This window comes from Botryllus schlosseri, chromosome 10 (genome assembly GCF_051294905.1).
Source record: "Botryllus schlosseri isolate E-star chromosome 10, Bs_hap1, whole genome shotgun sequence".
Classification (NCBI taxonomy): domain Eukaryota; kingdom Metazoa; phylum Chordata; class Ascidiacea; order Stolidobranchia; family Styelidae; genus Botryllus; species Botryllus schlosseri.
Genome location: NC_137245.1, coordinates 5,183,424 through 5,203,554, shown reverse-complemented (window position 1 = coordinate 5,203,554; position 20,131 = coordinate 5,183,424). Strand labels below are relative to the sequence as shown.

The window sequence follows — 20,131 nt, the reverse complement described above, 5'->3', positions numbered from 1 at the left end:
TGAGTTAACAGTTTGGAACAATTTGCATGGTCCGGCCCGCGGGCGATTTGAAGGCTTGAATCCGGCCCGCGACGCAACTTGAGTTTGACACCCCTGCTGTAGACAGACATGGGTGATTACTTCATGAATGTAATCGATTGCAATTACGATTACTTCTGAATCACGGGATTAAGATTACGAATACATTGAAAAATTAAACACAATTACTCACGATTACATTTAATTGCGTCTTCGAACTTATCTTTGAAGACATATTGTAAGGCAGTGGTTCTCAACCGGGGGTCCGCGAAGCCTCAAAGTTACTTGATAACCTAATTTGTGCTTTATTTAGTATTTTAATTCGAAAAATAACGACGCTGTTTCGCTTCATTACTAGTAAAACTCCAGAGCATACGTCAACAGAATGGCCGTCTGAGTTGCAATATCGTACTGTGCAGACTCAATTTAATTGCTAAATTGCCAATAGCCTACTCATACAAACATTTTACTTTTTGCTATTTAGAACTGTTTTGTTGGGGATTGTGGGAAAAAAAGTTCAATGAGTAAGGTCAATCATGGTGACATCGAAATTTCCATTTTCCGGAAAATCCGTTTTCTCCTGTGACATAGGCTACATAGCCGTGATAACTTCAAGATAAACTGCTAGATAAAAATGGCCATAGGCTAGACATTAAAAAAAATGGTTTATCAATTTTGGTGCCATATTTATTGCGATCATGCTTAAATGTGTCGTCGGATGTGTTACGCGTTATTATTACATTCGCCACCACCATTATTTGTGGAAATGGATATTCGGCACTCGTTCATATCAAATCAAAGGCGCGGATATTCAAGACACGGCGACGGTTTTCAAGAAATGCAGTTGCAGAATTCGCTTTGAAATAATAGAATTTGACCAAATTTCTAAATGAATAGTATGATCTTATTTTCAAGAAAAGCCATCTTGTTGCTGTTTATCGCTAAGCCTACAGTTATCATTTGCACAAGACAGATGACGATAGCGCGATAATTGAGCTAAATCTGAATTAAATCTTCTTGGGGGTCCGCGGGGATCCCTGACGGTCCGACAGGGGTCCGCGAAGGCAAAAAGGTTGAGAACCACTGTTGTAGGGGCTATGTAACGATTGCGATGAAAAGGTCTCTGAGAGAACTTTTTTTATGTGACAGCTTGATGTCATTTATTGTCTATGTCCTAATTAGGGAGATTATTTTGACCTAAAACGGAAGATTTTGACCACCTAAAAATCAAAATTCTGACATTCTTTAACCTTAAAAAAATTAATTTTGACCCCATTTGACCTAAAGTATGCAAATTAGGTGTTTTGCCACATATTGTTAGAATTGTACTAATTATCTTCATTTCTAGTTGGAACTGTCTGTCATTACGAAGAAGTTTGGCCTAAAAAAAATTTTTGCCTCAAAGACTGACAGATTAGTTTAACGAGATCTGGCCCTGCGAAATTCCAGCAGTTACATTACGCACTGTGGTAAAAATAAAAATGTGGATTTGAATAAAATAGTATTTACGGTGGGCACCACTATAATAAATAATTCAAGAATTTGTCACCGTAAATACTATTTTATCCATAGTCCAAAATTTTCGACGACAATAACTCCGCTTCCACTGTTTAGAATTGAACCGAATTTGGTGAACATCGTTTCTATAAACCAGGGGCGGGCAACTTCTCGAGTCGGCGGGCCGGATATAGGAAAATTTAGTACTTGGCGGGCCGGATTGCTGAATCGATACAATATTCGCCCATTTATCCACATTCCACATATACAAGGAATAAATCGCATTTAATGAATACATTTTACCGACAGTAATTTCACTTCAAAGCCATTTCTCGCCGATAATGACGAAGACTATGTGGATTTGAGAATAGCATATTGTCATACAGGCGCCGCCATGTCTGCTTCTGTCTGATCAATCAACAGACGGTGCAATCCTCAATTAAGATTTCAAGGAGTTCGATAACCCCGGTACCCCTAATTGAACAACACATATATTCGTTGGGGTTGAGTAGGGGACGAGATAGCATCGTTGTTCAACTGTGTGGCCTGAGAAATCTCGATAATGAATTCATGCGGTCCGCGACCTCTACGAAATTTGAAAAGTGGCCCGCGACCCGTTTTGAGTTGGCGACCCCTGGTATAAGCAGTGTTTTCGTCTTACAAAAGCCTAGAAGTGTGCCGTGCTACAAGTCGGCGGTTACAGAATGAAAAATAAGAAATATAAGCCTGGTGTAACTGACCATTGTAGTCGACAAACACCATGATTACCACAAACGAAATTAGGGTTCAGTACATCGCAAATGCCGATAATGCAAGTCTTCTCGCTTCGACGAACTTACGCGTAAGCTCCACTCTAGCACGCTGCGCATATACGTATATAATAACATGCACATGCAGTCACTAAAATTTGACGTTGTAAGCAAGTAGTGGAAAATCTCGGCAGACTAGGGCCGCGGGCCACATTATCATGTAAAACGGAAAACTGTCCGCGGGCCGGACAAAATCCCTTCGCGGGCCGGATTCGGCCCACGGGCCGTATGCTGCCCACCCCTGCTATAGACAACCTAACACTTTAATGGGGTGAACAGAAGATTTTGAAATTTTTTGTTATTTATTTTTATATAGTAAATAGAAACTTTCTTCTCCTGTAGCAATGCGGCTACCGGTTGTAATTGAACCAAATTCGGTGTATAGGTTTAAATTAGGTAACATAACAATTTTATCAAGTAGCCAGTACGATTGGAGAAAAAAGTCATGGTTGAAGAGCCCTGGTGTCTAGCATAGTAGGCTACAGCTAGAACTCCAGAAATTTGGATCAGCAACCGGAAATAGCGCCTATCACTGAGTCACGCGGATTCTGCGTTTTCACCACTGAAATATTATATTGGTTCGCTAATGGGAACGTGTGTGCATATAAGATGACACCTTATTCATTGGCAAAACCATGTAGGGGAGACCGGGGACAATTGTAACACTTTTCGTATTTTCCAACATTACGTGTTCTTCTCGTGGAAATTTCACTTCCAAAGTTTTATATAAAGAAGCCAACAACTCGATAGTTGATATGAAAACTAAATTGGAACTCAATCAACAATCAATCATGGAAATTTTGGGTCGCAAAAATCGCTGCTCAAATGTTACAATCGCCCCGTACCCAGGGGCAATTGTACCACCCTTGCGGGGCAATTGTAACAGTGTTATTTATAACTAAACACAAACTGAATGAACAACGAAAACGAAAGCACAAATTGTAATATTGCATGAAACTAAAGGAAGAGACGTTTGAACGCTTCCAGGCTACGCCCCATCGCATTTATGGCATCTGAATGCAATATCACTCTCCGTGTCTTGTTCAAGCTTAAAGTGTACAAGAGACACATTCATTCCATCATCTCCCTACACATATTCGGCCTCTTCTACCAAGGTTCTATTGTTCAGCGGGCATAATGGGTTGGTCATTCGGTCACCTGCGAAGGTGCGAAACCGACCTGGCTAACATATCTTGGTTGAATGGGCCGATCATAGTATAGTAAAACGAGGACGCAACATTGTGTGGCGTCAAAGCTATAATGACATTTATCTGTGCTGTAGAAAATTAACATAAATTGTTCACATCAAATATCAAAATGTAAGTGGGCCATGATCAAAGTCAGAGGACAAGAATTAAGACATGACTATTGAAGTTCGACACACCAAAAGTCGATCAACATGAGAAAGGGTGGTTGAATCACGAAAATAACCGAACCGTCAGATTCACATCATCACTATTGTATGGCCTTTCCGACAGATGATCATGTTAGAATTGGTATCGCAAGGCAGTATCTGTTCTGGTGAACTTCCGGCTGTTGCAAGATTATTCTGCAGTAGATGAATGGTAATACCAACATATGAACAAAGACAATCAGAATTGATAACATATTGTAACGGGGCAAAAGTAACAGAGTGTTACGATTGCCCCTGACACGCTCGACCATGATTAATGTCTCAGTATGGTACCTTCCCGGCGATGCAAGTCCTATTCTTTCCATCACCACGGTAGACTATAGTAACATTGTTCCAGCTACACATATTACGTTGTAACTACTTGAGGTACTATTCGTCCAGACAAATTATTCCAGACCAGAAAAACTTTACTCAAGGGTCAAAAATTTCGTTTTTTGCAAATTATTCCGGGGTTTCGCATCGTAGCTCAACGTAACTCCAGGTATAATAGGAGAGATAACTACTGCATGCGCACTTGAAATATCAAGCTGATTTCTCCATCCTACTAGCGGTGAGGTCGATTGTTACATTTGCCCCTAGTTACATTTGTCCCCGGTCTCCCCTACCCATGGAAATATTCATTTTGTGATCTGTCAGGAGCTGTGCAATACGTATCCATTTCGAGCCTTCGGACACAACGCGCAAGAGCTATAGTCAATGCTTGTGGGCACTGGCGGGACCAGTGTGCATTGCGTCGAGACTTACGACTCGCAACTCGCAACGCGCAACTCGCGATGTTGCGTCGCGAGGTCAGTGTGCAGCGGGCTTTAGGCCATGTAGCATGCGACTCTGAGAAGTGTGCCAGAATGAGCGGAAGCGAGAAAACCTTGGCCGAAAAGGACTACCCCAATGTTGACATGGATATATATGCAATATGCATATCTGTTTGATTGTACATGTGACTAAATGGGTAGCTCAGAATGTTCTTGTTCTTACAATCTGAACCCCACAAGAAATGGCCATCCCGCTGCCAGTGCCGAAATAGCAATTTAAACCGTGTGCGTATTTTAGTTTCGTACGTTTGAGCGATTTAAATATCTTTCGACATAGTAGGGACACGAAATAAAATTATGTAACGAATTCATTATACCAATGGGTTTAATTACACTGGTCAACACAATTTTGGTTGACTCTGATCAGACAATTGATCTAGACTAACTTTTGGGCGCTGAATTCAAAAATGACTTCCGTTTTTCTCTATCACGTCAAGTTTTTGGGTTAGGCCCCCCACATTGCCTCCAAACCCACACAATAGCACTACTTTTATTATTTTGTGTTTATTGTATAAAACGTTTCAAAAACTACAACCAGTCGAAAGTAAATCATTAGACCTCAAATAAACATTTGCACTGCTTTATTTGGTTGATTTAAACTGATATTGCTCGTACAGGACAAATAAAAGGCGAGTTTCAGGGTCCAAATTTACGCTAATAACCCATTCTGTAGGTTGTCTAGTTTGATACTCGAGCAATAGTCAGCTAACATATGTAAGCTCCAATTTACTCTGGTATCTTATCCCCATCATCTTCAGGTGTTGGGGGAGATTTTCTCCTTGACCATCACTGACTATGTCACGGTTTTCAGGGAAATTATTAAAATATTTTAGTTTTTTTAAATGTCTGCTATCCGACATAATCATATGGCAGTGACACATGTGTATCAGGGTTGCATGTGCTTTGCATCCTTATTGTCTGAAAAACAAAGAAAGCACAATATTTCAAAGCTGACACATATGATCCAATTGTGCTCGTGATATTGCAACAATTTCATGTTTCTGTATTGTTCTCAATGTTTCTGTATTATTCACGAAGACTAACTGAGTGTGCAATTGTTACTGCACCAAATACGTTGGCTTTTTGGAGAATGCCACACTTTAGAATTCTTTTTGAGCAACCTATAGGCATTTGCCATTCACTTGAGTTCTAAATCGGGATTCCTAACTCCTCCAGTAATCCATGGTGACAGTATCATGCCAATACCAGTATCACGACAATACAAAAAGATACCGAAAGTAGGCCGAAAAAGAAAAGGCTGATTCTCCCGATCGTTCGTTCTCGACATTGCCAAGTAATCTTTTCTCACTTCGTAAGGATGTTAGAAGTTCCGAAAATATCTATTCCAAGTGCCAAAGCTTATGTGAGATCAATAACCGGTGTTGATGGACTCCTCTACATTCTCATCTTCGATTTCAAAATCTACATCATTAGGCCTGCTATCCCTATGATCTTCTCTTGATCCAAATTATCGAGTATATAGCAGTTTCAAGTTACACTGGATAACCTGAATGGGGCATTGGACCTATAGCTGATAGTAATTGTAATGTTTATTTTCCTTGCCATATCCTTCAGTTTGCATCAAGTATGTGTGCGAAATATCCTCAGATGGTTCCACCCTCTAACCAAAAATGGGAGAATGCATCGGCCTAGATCGATACCAGTACCCTTTTTCTTAATAATTCAATTGAGTTATGGGCTAGATAACTTATTATATGGTTAAAGTGTGGATTTTTATATGGTATGGAAAAGTAATATGGCTAAATTCGTGAAATTTGCATATTTTGGGCTTATGTCGTAGAGCAAAAACTTGACGTGATAGAAGAAAACCAATGGCATTTGTGGAATCCGCACGCCAATATTAGCTTAAATCAAGTGCAAAATCGAAGTCAACAAATTTTACGTTCAAAATTGTTGCCTAGAGTTATTATTTACGGACCCTACATTTTCCGTAGGCAGAGAGAGGATAAAAAAGTGATAGCAATAAATATGCAACTCCCGATCATATTGACCGATTCAATCATGTACTATAGAAAATTTTCACGCCTGGCGCGGTAAGTCGAGATATGCTGTCGCGCTGAACAGCATAATAAATGTCGTTAATGAATATCGGCAAAAATTTATAGGGTGAAGGGGGGAAGCACCCAGAGTTTTGGTCTATCACCCTATGGGCGGCCCAAGACCCACGTTTTTTAGGGGGGCTGATGAAGTACTGTTACGGTCCTGAGTAGAGGTAGCTATAACATACCGGCTACCGGTGACATCAGTCTCACTTTCATGGTTTTATCACGTGCTGAATAAGCAGATCTCTGAACGAATATGAAAATTAAATTACGGTCAATTTAATCTTGAGGTCGTACAATATTTATAGTAATGGAAAAAGCAGGTGCCGTTTTTACGCATAAGTGGTAGTATATAGTAGGGGTGATATCCTATCATATTTTAAGAGCCTTATCTATAAAATGAGCAGTTTCTGCACTGGATTCCCACGACTGAGCCTTCTGAGCTAGACTTGATTGATTCTACATGCCGTGTAATAATACGGACTAGACAAAAGTTCGAAAGCAATATTGTTTTTACAGAAACGTGTATAAATTCTGTTTATTACTAACAATTTTGTCAGGTCGCTGCGCCACAAGATTGCGATACAATGAAAAGATAGGAAAGTGTCGAAACCACTTGGAGTGGTCTTTTAAAGCAGACACCCACCCGGGCGTAGGTGATGTCAAAAGGATGCACGCACACTGATGACAAGCAATAGAAACTAACATGAAAGGAAAAGCGACAAAATCAGGTAGGAGATGGCATGTGACGGAAGGCGAGGTAGATATATCAGATCGTGGTCTGGTAATCCCTACCTCTGACTACGGTATTTCTTCAGTAGAGTCTGCTTGCATTATGATTTAAATGTGGAGTTTAGTGGGGTGCGGTTCGACAAATTCTCTGGTGTCCGACTCCGGTGCTGCTACTTCAATGCTCTGGTCCGACGACTCCGAGAACCGGTAGTGTACTGTGCAATAGGGCTCTTCAAAAATGACTTTTTTTCCTCAAATCGTACTGGTTACTTGATAAAACTGTTAGGTTACCCAATTTAGGCCTACGCACCAAATTTGGTCCAATTCCAACCAGTAGCCGCATTGCTACAGGAGAAGAAAGTTTCTATTTATTATATAAAAATAAATAACAAAAAATTTGAAAATTTTCTGTTCACCCCATGAAAGTGTTAGGTTGTCTATAAAAACGATGTTCACACAATTTGGTTCAATTCCAAACAGTGGACGCGGAGTTATTGCCGTCGGAAAATTTCGATTTGAATAAAATATTATTTACGGTGGGCACCACTAAAGAATTGGTCACCGTAAATTTGTTATTTATTTTTATATAATAATCATAAAATTTCTTCTCCTGTAGCAATGCGGCAACTGGTTGGAATTGAACCAAATTTGTTGTGTAGGCTTAAATTAGGTAACCTAACAATTTTATCAAGTAGCCAGTACGATTTGAGAAAAAAGTCATTTTGAAGAGTCCTACTGTACAATCACCTGTACGGTGATTTAACATATGTTGCAAGTGGAATTGTTAGTCTGTACTGTTGTATCAATGTATGCCGTGGAAGCAATGTCATATTTTTTCCACGCACTATTTGAAGAAACGGGATTGAAAGATGGAAACCGCGTCAATAAACTGGGCAGAGCAAGTTCAACAGTGAACATATCGTGCCAGAAATTTCGCAATTGGTTACGAAGCAAAGACGCGCAGTCACGGAAGCTTGAGTGGAACGTAGCACAGGACAATATTATTGACAAAATTCATCCGTTTACGGTAGGGCATTGGTTCCCAACCTTTTTATCTTCATTCCCCACTTCAGATTCATGCCGAGTCTACATTCCCCACTACCTAAAACTCAGATATATCCTTTAAAATGGGGTTACCATTGGGGATGGTGCAAACGTGAGGTTCACGTTCGCGTTCTGTCTGTGAACCTCGGAAATTTAGAGGTTCACGTTCACAGACGAACCTTGGTAGGTTCTGCACTGTGAACCTTTTTCATGGATTACAATTTTCCCTTCATTATAACATCTTTGGTTGCAATTTGCTCTTTCTTCGTAGCTTTACTCTCGTTTTTCCAGACACAAATGTTGCGTCACTTGGTCAAACACCGATCACAATCCAAATTTTGAGGCTGATTTTGGGGGTTCCACGACGATGAGTGGATAAAATCTATATTTTCGTGATCAGCAGCTGCTTTCCATTGATACTCGTCTTATCAACTGTTGCGCTCGGCCAGTCAGTCGAAAATGGTCGTAAAGTTGCCTTTGGTCAAATGGAACGTATGAAGTAACTCAAATGCAATGAGTCGTTCAGTCTCGCGTAGTCCAGTGGACACTGTCCACACTCCACACCATATAGGACACTATGGTGACTCTCTGCTGCGAGCTTGACCCGCAATCAATCACACAATATCAAGAGCGAAACACGCTACATGTAGGTAGTTAGCGAATGATGCTTATTCAACCGATCAATGAAATTGGTATCGTTGTCTGATGTAAAAATGTAGCAGGCGTACGAATCAATCTTGATTTCATACTTTTAATGTATCATGAAAATCAAATCCGCGCGATCGGGGTGTTGGCTACGGCTGTATAACTTGTTAATTGGTTAATAACGGTAGCAAGTATAGAAACCCGTTTTCACTCTGCACAATATCAACGTAGCAATACTCAGACGCCTAATACATTGCCCTGTCCGGCCTAGACCATTAAGGCGTAAGCTTATATTCCCTTGTAAGTCCTCGTCGAAATTGTTGACAAAGCAACAGAAGATATTGATTTTATGGGATTTATATATTATTTGATCGACCCAGTTGATACATTTGGCAGTGGCGGCTCGTGACAATATCGGGTGGTGGGGCAAGGGGTGCACGCGATTTTAATAATCTAAATGACGTCACATTATTGTATTCCGACGTGAAAATGTGACTTCGTGGTGGTCACACACAGTTTTATGGTGTATTGACATTAGGCATGGTTCATTAGGCTTACACATTTCAAATTTAATATTATATTAACGACAGAAATATATTAAAACACAAAGCTTTTCGAGCTGACATTCTTCAAATTATTCGGAAGAAAATATGAAGTACAGTAGTTCATACCTGCAAATTTTAACGTTTGTATCAGTAAGCGTATTGGGCGAGGCGTGATTTCATAGTTGCAAAATGTTCAATGACAAGTTCATTGAACTCTGGAATACCCATACTGACAGCGCTGAGAATCCTGAGCACATCTACTAACTCATCGAGCCTATATCTTTACACATCCCGATTCTAAGAGAAGTCTAGATGTGTTTTAATGTGCTGAAACCACGCTTGGATTCTGCTGATGAAATCGGGGTGGTCAAGATGATATTAAAAAAGCTTGTTACTGCAGCAAAGTTGATAGAAAGAGATTTTTTAACTATAGGAATTTTGAAAGTTCACCAGTCGTTACTACTTCGGAAAAAAATGTATTGGAATATAAGCCAGTGAACTCTAGCCGAGTAATGTCGACCATCGGGTAATATCTAGACACCGTTTGCATTAGAGACCACATGCTTCAGATCACGATACCCAATTTTGTTCCAACTAGAGACACTGCCGCTGGCACCAGCAGTGTACACTGTACAAGTGTAAATAAATGCGTCCTTATCCTCGCTTACACCTCAGCTATTCATTTTTATCGAAATACGTTGGGAGAAAGGTAGGATGCGCTTTCCTCCCGCGTACGATGAGATCAATGGACAAGACCGAGTCTCTTTACCTCTAATTATTGCTCTAAAGGAAACTGCATAAACGGTGTACGAAGCAGAAATTCAATACGATTCATTTTCGCACTTGACCTGGCTAACAATCTGCAGACATGAGACTATAACACGAAATATTGTGTATAGCCTAACCAGGTGTGGGCAAACTACGGCCCGCGGGGCGCATGTAGAGGTGGGCAATTATTTTGCTCCGCGGGCCAAATGAGAAAAATAAATACGTTGGCGTGCCGCATGAAAAAAATTTAGCTATATTCTCCAGCGTATTTTAATTTTATTTCTAAATTACATAGTTAATAAATACTGCTCAGTGAATGTGTTGATATTAGGTAATGAGAAAGTGACGGTTAAGTGAAAAAATATATCTATTAGCTGTCATGATTCGAAACAATGTTAAACATGATACATTTTAGCTTTCTTTCAACCTCTATCCACGTTCTTCTATTAAGACTCTAAAGCAGTGGATAGTTTGATTGAATGGAATATTATGGCTGTTGATGAGAGAATTGTGTAATATCAAATTCGGACAATACACAGAGCAACAACTATAAGCCAGCCGTGGTATATCGCCTAACATCAACACATTCACTGAGCAGCATTTATTAACAATGTAATTTAGAAATTAAAATTAAAATGCACTGAAGACTACATTTAAACTTTTTCACTGGGCCCGCCAGCGTATTTTCTACTTCTCATTTGGCCCTCAGAGGAATACAATTGCCCACCCCTGTTATAGACGCTAACATCCTGCGGCACTATGCTGTTCCAGGCACAGAAGCCAATGAAAACGCAGTGCAAAATAGAGATGTCTCGAATTTTAGCTTGTTCTGAATGATAAGCCGCAAGACAAGTTCGATATAGTTGACATGAGGAAAAAATGTATGTATAAAGTCAAATTCATGTGGAGGACTTTCACTAATAATTATGAAAAAGCATACCCCTATCTAGGCAAAACTTCGATTCAATGACAAGGTACCATCGTGCTTTTCCGACAATGGTGGATTGATATTTTAAAGTAGGCTAATCATCAATTGCATTCGAAGCGAACTCATTTGATGAAGGCTTATTGGTGCAATTATATTTCACATGCGCCGATCAGTGATATATACTTTCAGACAATTGTATGTTCAATAGCCAGGGTGATCTGGGACATAAACATTATGTTACATCTTTAAAAATTATGGATTTTGGTCTTGATCCCCGTATCCGAATGATCTGGCGATACAAAGGTTAAAAGCCAACTTCTTAAAATATCAATGATGTAAGTACCGCTCGTCTACAACTACCTTAAATAAACCACCGTGATTCTTGAGCACGGTTCCTTCATAATATCGTGTAAATTAATGTTCCGAATAATTACCCCTGGTGAACGAAAACTATTCGACAATTCAATGACGTCATGTTCCTTGAGTCGCTCAGCGTTCTCCGAGTTTGTGGTTGACATGAATATTTTTCGAATAGCACATTCAAATTGAAATCAACCCGAATATTTTCGGTTGACACTCGTCAGGGGTATTCGTTACCAACTAGTAGAGAATTGAAAAGAACATTGTATGGTCCGTGGACTGGACATATCAACTTGCGACATTATGGCATGCGAGGCCAACACTTCATTTGAAACGGTTGTTTTTCAGTGTCAATTATAGCTGGATCCATACTCCATAGTCCACATCGATATACATGAGCAGTTTGAGCACAAACGTTTCGAGCAGCATTCATGAAACGATAACATTGTTACAATAAAATCACTGTTACGGCACATTAACACAACGCGTAATTTTGCAAGGTAGCCGTATTTCGATGATTGCCAGCCATGTACTGCGTATAGTTCAGTTCATAGCGAATCGAAAGGATGCTGATCGAACGAACATTATTGTTTCTGATCTGCCATCAAATTCCTAGTTGAAAAATGGAGTTACAGTGGTTAGAGCTCCTTGACGGGTATTGTATGGACACGTTTTTTTCGACTGTTCGCATCGACTGACCGTCATCACTGACCGCCGTGCTGGTATTTACCGAACCAGCCAGCAGTCGATTTTTTTAATCTTCGAAGAAACGAGTGTATTCCTTTTAAAAAACACTTTAACTGACAATAGAAATGGATAGGGGCATTCACAAGCGTTTAGGTCCCCGTGAATTATGACCGCATATGCCACATATAACGTTTATTTTGCCAGCTGTCAGCCTGATGCCCAATTACGAGAGTAATTACGACAACACCGAATCGAATTCGTGCATTGGTCGCAGCTCAAAAGTAAAAAGAGATGGTCTATCGAGGATATTGCTACATCAAAAGGTGTTGGTATGAGACTAAAGATGTAGGCGTATGACGAACTGTGATGGTATTCGTACACACACCTGACCATAGAAGTAAAACCGGCTATTAAATGTGGAAATGAAATCCGAGATATTTAATCGAACTATATATGTCTGTAACGAATGTTGGTTTCATATACGCACCAGGTGCAATCATCTACATATCGTCGCAGTGGAGTCAAAGTGACTTATTTGAACAAGCCATTTGTGGTACAGAACTTCAGAATAATATTGTTTTGCGTTAAAGTTTCTTATGCCCATATTAGACATTTTGAGAAAATTGACTTTACGTAAAGTTTTCATCTTCATTCATCCATATATTGACCCTGATTAACTTTGAATTAATGAAGTAGACATAACCAGGGCCAAGCTTTGGCCGAAAAAAATTGACCTTCAAAATTTGAAAACTGGACATAACTCACTTTGATTCCACTGCGATCATATTAGAGACGAAATCCACCACATAGTGGGATTGGTTGGAAATCCTGTTCCAATGTATTCCAAACTGATTGCAATGAACGAACGTTTGCAGCAAGGTTTAATTGTCGTTCTCGAGACGACACATGAATAAAACTTTGCTCAGCTGCAGCATAAATATCTCGCAACCCAACCTCAGTCATACTACAACACTGGAATCGAGTATTTGAACAAAGTACGCAATTTGGTCCATATTTGGATTGGTCGTAATTTAGCATAGGCTAATTATCTTCCGTAATAAGCCGGATTTATCACTGACATCATTGCAAATGTTCCAATGCCACATTTTCTCAAAATACAGAAATGACTCGACTTGGACTCGAGTCATTGCGCATGACTCGGACCAAGTCATATGACTCGAGTCTCAGACGGCCAAGTCCGACATTTCATTGTAATTTCGAAGAATAGTCAAGTAACCACGCTGTAGGTATTTCGCCTATTGGTAGTGGTAATTGTAAATGCGACCTGAAACTGCGTTACAAGTCAGGAAAATTAGTATATTTTAAATGCGAATTATTCGATATCACCAAAGAGAGTTGTGGTTTTAACAAGACTTCAACTCGAAACTGAGCAGTCAACACATTGACTTGGACTCGGACTCGAGTCACGATACCAGGATTCGGACCAGACCCTCTGCTCGCTGACTATGACTCGGACTTGACTCGGTGGTGAATTAAAAGTGACTCGACTAGACTCGAGTCAAAACAATAAAAGTAAGATTGACTTGCGACTCGGAGCCCTCTGACTTGGTTACAACCAGAGGTGGCCAAAGTAGTCAAGAAAGCTACTCAAGTAGAAGTAGAAGTAGCAATGAAAAAATCTACTCAAGTACGAGTAGAAGTACTTCTTCCATAAGCAACCTAAAACTACTTGAAGTAGAAGTAAAATTGATTGACTTTAAATCTACTCAAGTGAGTAAGTAGTTGTGACAACTATCTTAATTCGTTCACATGGACTGTCAAAAGGTGCAAATTGAGCTATGCGAAAGGTGCCAAGCTTTGATTCATATTGATGCATACCAGGAGGTATCAAAATTTTGACGGCATAAGCATTCTTTCGCATCATGGGATAAAAATTATAGTATTTAAATGGAAATGCGATACTAATCCTCTGTTTACTCCAACAGCACGTTTTAGAAAATATCATAATATGGCGCCCTTCCCCATATTATAAGGCCCGTAGCTTAGCCGAAGAGCAATACGGGGAAGTCGTATAGGATACGGTGTAAAGACTTTGCGCGATTAGTACACGTTAATAAAAAATATGGTGGATCGTAAAATGCCATATTGTGTAGCTTTATTTCCGGAAATTAAAGGCATTACTTCACTTGCTTTTATGCTTCAACATGTATGTTATCCAGACAAAAGAACTGATATTAATTGGAACTCAAAGTATATGATGCTGGGAATTGAAAGTGAAATCTAATTACTACTTCTAAAAGCCGAACATGTATTTCATGTCTTTAGTACAAAAAGTTTCGAAGGTTGGTATGCTAAAACTGTTCTGAAATTAAAAAAAAAGTCGGAGTCCACTTTACTAGATTGGGACACGCCATGGACTGCTAGATTACGATATGATAAGTAAATGCTAGATTGCGAAACATCAGTTTTAAACGTTATGACGAGTCATATATACTGTTTTGAGATATTTCATATGGGCGAAGGGCGACAATGCGGTGTGAACGGAACTACGCCGACCCGCTACCTAAATTAAATTCACCGATACTTTCGTGAAATCATACTGGCCACTCCGTAACCAATGCGCGCGAAGCGCGACGAAAACTCCGAGCTTTAATCAATTTTTATGAAAATTAAATGTTGATACTCCGTGAAAACAGCCCCGAAATTCCTCAGGCTATCTTCCTGATTGGAGGATTAATTAACTACTTCTACTTGACAAACTGAAAATAGCGAAAAGTAAGTAAGTAGATCTCAAATATTACGAAGTAGAAGTAGCTAGAATCAGATCTACTTGAGTAAGTACCAGAAGTAGAGGGAAAATACTTGAGTAATTCTAAAAAGTAGAAGTACTTCGATCGTTACTGACCACCTCTGGTTACTACACCCTGACTTGGACTATAGGACTCGTGTCAAAACGCCTCGACTTGACTACAGTCAAAGTTACAAAAGTGAGATTGACCTGTGACCCGGAACCTTGTGTGGTTACAACCCTGGTTCTGGTTCTAGTTCATATTGCGTATTTTGAAAATCACGTCGATTTTGTACAAGTCTGAAAGCACTTTTTACGAATCAGAAATAATGATAATATATTCGTCAGTTACTATTTTCATCTGCCCAAGCCACACAGCACAGTGTACAATGCGATATAACATACAACTTACACGCAGTGCGTTGTAATAAACAGATAGGGGGATGCCGAACGACCAGTTGGGGTCTCTTAAACCGGCATCCACCCCGGCCCATTTCCCGATGCCACAGCTATTCTTCTTCGATGTTATTCTTCATTCTACGATCCTTTTAGAAGCTATTTCTTGCTCTTTTCTTTATTGACGGTCTTTTTTCTGGGCTTCTTTTTGTCGCCGTAAGAACAGGGACATTAAGGCGCCTTTAACGGAGTATATTGGTATAACGCCATTTTAATAATATTGAATAAGGAGTTGGTAAACCTTACTTAATTCCCTGAACTGAGATCTGATAAGACCTTTGTGAGTCGTATATTTTGTCGTGTGAACGTAGATAACGAAATATGAAATCGTACGATATTTGGTGCATTTAATCTCTCGTGGCTATGATATATATATACGTATGTAATACCACGTAGACATTCGATTCATGATATTTCGCTGATTCGGAAGTCCGTTACTTTGTCGTACGTAATTCAATAAAGTTACAAGTCGTGGAGACAGAAACACTTATATTCGTCAGTGTGATCCATCGAATACGTGTCCAATAGACAGGCTTCGTGGTACGTCAGCCAACAAGGCCGTACGGCGCGGTTACGCCGGTTCGTCGAACGAAAGAAGAAACACGCAGCGAATTGTAAAACGCAACCTTCTTGGAGTCAATAATACATCTTGGAGTCAGATATACAATTATACAACTACAAACGTTCGCTCTGCGTTAAATGGTGACCCTCCGACGTTTAATTAATCAAGACGACCGGCCGGCCGAGCGACTGATAAATATTCGCCTTGCACAACGACGACAAAGAACATTCAGATATAATACGAAGAGACTATTGAACGAAACATTCGCTCTGCGTTAAATGGTGACCCCGACATTTAATTAATCACGACGACCGGCCGACCGAAGACAATATAAAGATTCGCCCTGCCCGACGGCGAGAAATAGCAATACAGCATCGGACCACGGAAACGATAAATATAAAGATTCGCCTTGCACAGCGGCGAGAAAGAGCATTCAGAGAAAACGACGAGACGTTATTGCCAGGAAGAAATGCAGCGGGGACGTCTGCAGTGTCAGAAAATGCCCGGAAATCGCAGAAGTTTAGCAGATTGGCGGACGGTGGTGCTTCAAGCATGCATCACACGGATTAGAAAAATGTAAGGCAGATCGATTTTATTATCTTGCACTACGACGTTAGTTGGTTACTGTTATTGGGATATTGACAAAGTGTAGTTTTGTAAAGTAACTTGCAATCATTGGTTTCTATACCCAGATAGGGGTCGCATTTCCTGCGAGTCTGGACGCAGGTGCTTATATAGCATAATGTTTTGATAAGAGATGTGTGCGGGTAAACCCGTAGCAAGAAGGCTACCCTATTTATTCGATGCCATGATGCATCCAATAGCTGAATAGCTTGATATGTATGTGTGATGAATGATGATATATTGCAAGCCTTATGAAGAGATATTAGGCCTCTGCCATACGACGATACCCTATGTTGAGTATATCATTGAGAAAATATGCACCGCGGTAGTGCATGATATTTGCAAACATTGCTTTGCATGTAATACAATAAATAGGGCACACTCTCGTTCTGTTGGTATGTACCAATGTTAAATGCTACGTGATATGAATTAGGAAGTTTCATATCAATTTAGAATAAAATGATTGCAAGTGAATATTCGATTTATTTTATACCCATAGCAGTATCTTGCTAATTAGTTCGTGTGCGAGTGATATTATCGGTTTTCTGAGTGCCCAATGTAATGTATCCTTTAATTTTGCCGTAATATCGTGTATGTGTTGTTTTGAGGTATTAAGTGATGTTTGTGTTTTTTTTGATCGCCTAGTGTTGTTGATTTGTATTTCAAGAGTCTGCATAAACAGACTGATGTTACTTTCCGCCATTTGATGTAGATAACGACATGTTTGATGATTTTGTTCAGCAGTTTCCGCCCGTTGATGCGGACAAAGTTGTACTAAACTCCGCGGTAACTCCGGGTGACGCAGGTGTAATTTCGTCCGGTAGTGATGACAGCGAGAGCGACTGTCCGGGTAGTGTTAGTGACGCGTCTCGAGAGCGTGTATCTGATTGCTTACCTGTTGCTGTTGATCGCGTACTTCGTAGGCGTGAATCCCGCGTGCGCGATGATGCTAAGACCCAAATATCTCGTGATTGCAGAAATATCACCGAGTCAAGTCCAAGATATACGTCCAGAGGGAGACGAATTGTTAGACCAAGACATTTGAATGATTACGTGTTGCATTAAATCGCGTAGAATAAAGATATGCGTTGATATGTTGTGTAAACGCAGGATTGCTGCTTCATCGATTGTCGAATCGCGTAACGTAAAGATGGGCGCGGTTAAATTGCGCTTTGTACAGTGATGTGTTATGTAAATGCAGGATTGCTGCATCATGTTGTGACTCCCCGTCGTATAATGTAACGTGGGATCACCGAAGCTCATTGCTGGAGTATACGTTGTAGAAATGAATGCTGACATCAAAAGGTTAGTCTCGTGTAGGCCCGGTTGTGGTCACGGAACGGTGCGTCATGTTTGAGTTGGTCACTGTAGAATGGTTGTTGGATTGTCATAAGCCCTCTGTTGTTGCGCGCGAACAACACGGATTTGGAAAGAATGATTGTTGATCCCGTTGGCCAGGGGTTAACAGTAGTGATGAGAAAGTAGAAAAAGTAAGTGAATGACAGTAAATAGCATGTTCTGTGGGTTTTGAAGCATGATTGCTGGATGAATTATGATGTTGGCCTTGCATACACGTCGATGGCATTCGTCAGTGCACATAGACTTTTTCTGTCTATGAATTGTATTGTAGTTACTTTAGCTGTTTATCTTTATTATTCATTTTCATTACTTTGTGGTTTTGCATGCGAAGTGACCTTTAATGTCGCTGATGGTACCGCTTTTACGCTAGTTAATGTCTTTTATTTCTTTGGTTGTATTTGAACGCTAAATATGGTTGATATATATGACTGATTTGCGTTTCAGTTGCCTCTAGGGCGTAATAGTGTGATTTCGTGTCATCCCGGGATGGTTAGGTAAAATAGGGTTTCCGAATGCCACGCTTGGGTGGTATTTCGTTTCATTAGTTTACTTTTGCCCCTGCATATAAAATCGTTTCCTGTCTCCAGTCCCTATGATTAGCCCCAGTCCATATGTTGTATGACCTTAGGTTTGAGGTTTTGACCAATATACTCGTTTTTTGTACACCAAGTTATTTTGGTGGGAAGGGGGAACTTTCAACGGAGTATATTGGTATAACGCCATTTTAATAATATTGAATAAGGAGTTGGTAAACCTTACTTAATTCCCTGAACTGAGATCTGATAAGACCTTTGTGAGTCGTATATTTTGTCGTGTGAACGTAGATAACGAAATATGAAATCGTACGATATTTGGTGCATTTAATCTCTCGTGGCTATGATATATATATACGTATGTAATACCACGTAGACATTCGATTCATGATATTTCGCTGATTCGGAAGTCCGTTACTTTGTCGTACGTAATTCAATAAAGTTACAAGTCGTGGAGACAGAAACACTTATATTCGTCAGTGTGATCCATCGAATACGTGTCCAATAGACAGGCTTCGTGGTACGTCAGCCAACAAGGCCGTACGGCGCGGTTACGCCGGTTCGTCGAACGAAAGAAGAAACACGCAGCGAATTGTAAAACGCAACCTTCTTGGAGTCAATAATACATCTTGGAGTCAGATATACAATTATACAACTACAAACATTCGCTCTGCGTTAAAGCGCCCTAAACCACTGACGACGGGAATTCAACCCGGGCCGTCCACTATACGCTATCTCCCCTACAGAACTTACAATATCGTACGAGAAAATGGATTGTGTGTCTTGTATATCGCAATGTACATTGTGTGTGTGGTTTGGGCGGATGAAAATATAATATGTCGATTGATTGATCGATTGATTCATATGATATATTTCCTAATATTGTGCATACGGAAAATCTACATGTTTTGAATGTACAGCGTAATGCTCCCCCCGTCTTTCAGCTGTTCTGCATGGCTGGCTGCTGTTGTGGGCTCGCATCACCGGTTTACTAAACCGGGTTTAGTTGATTGATACGTTGCCTGTATTGAGCCCTTACGGCAATTTCGTTTGTCGGACGAAATGTACTTACATGCGTGCCAGGCTTTAAATGGTGTATTGACTCAACTGTTTAACAGGTTTTGTCGGTAAATTGTCATAGCCTGCTGAATGAAATTTAGTATAGACCACTGAAGATTGATTCGACGTGCCCGTGCAGCATCAAAAGCTCGTCCCATTGTTCACAAGTTATCTAGCTTGTGTTTAAGGATAGAAGAGCGTCAAGATAATGGCTCCAAGTGGTAAGTTGATACACGCCTTTTTTACATGGGATGAACCGATGAGGTGGTCAGCATTACAGACTTCTATACAGTTCTATAATAACCTAAGCGCCCAAAAGGCGAAAAGATTAACTGCATGATATTTATTAGCGACTTTGAATGAGACCTGGGTGACACAGGCATCTCTTCACGTCAGCTAACCTGGAGATGCATTCTAGGTTATCTATAATGAACTTCACTGAATGCAGATAACTGCTCCAGGGAGTA

The 20,131-nt window shown here is 40.2% G+C and overlaps 1 protein-coding gene and 1 long non-coding RNA gene across 2 annotated transcripts in view; both read left to right on the top strand.

The window, feature by feature from the left end:
• LOC145448434 (Golgi-resident adenosine 3',5'-bisphosphate 3'-phosphatase-like) overlaps positions 1-20,131 on the top strand; it is a 253,019-nt gene that overhangs the window by 210,609 nt on the left and 22,279 nt on the right. The window contains exon 2 of the mRNA XM_080326822.1: positions 19,724-19,885. Within this exon, the coding sequence (XP_080182948.1) occupies positions 19,873-19,885 (13 nt within the window). The 5' untranslated portion in view covers positions 19,724-19,872. The remainder of the gene's footprint in view (positions 1-19,723; positions 19,886-20,131) is intronic.
• Positions 15,714-19,212, top strand: LOC145448790 (uncharacterized). The gene is made up of 2 exons (XR_013918025.1): positions 15,714-17,381; positions 17,915-19,212. It is a non-coding gene; the product is annotated as an uncharacterized LOC145448790 (long non-coding RNA).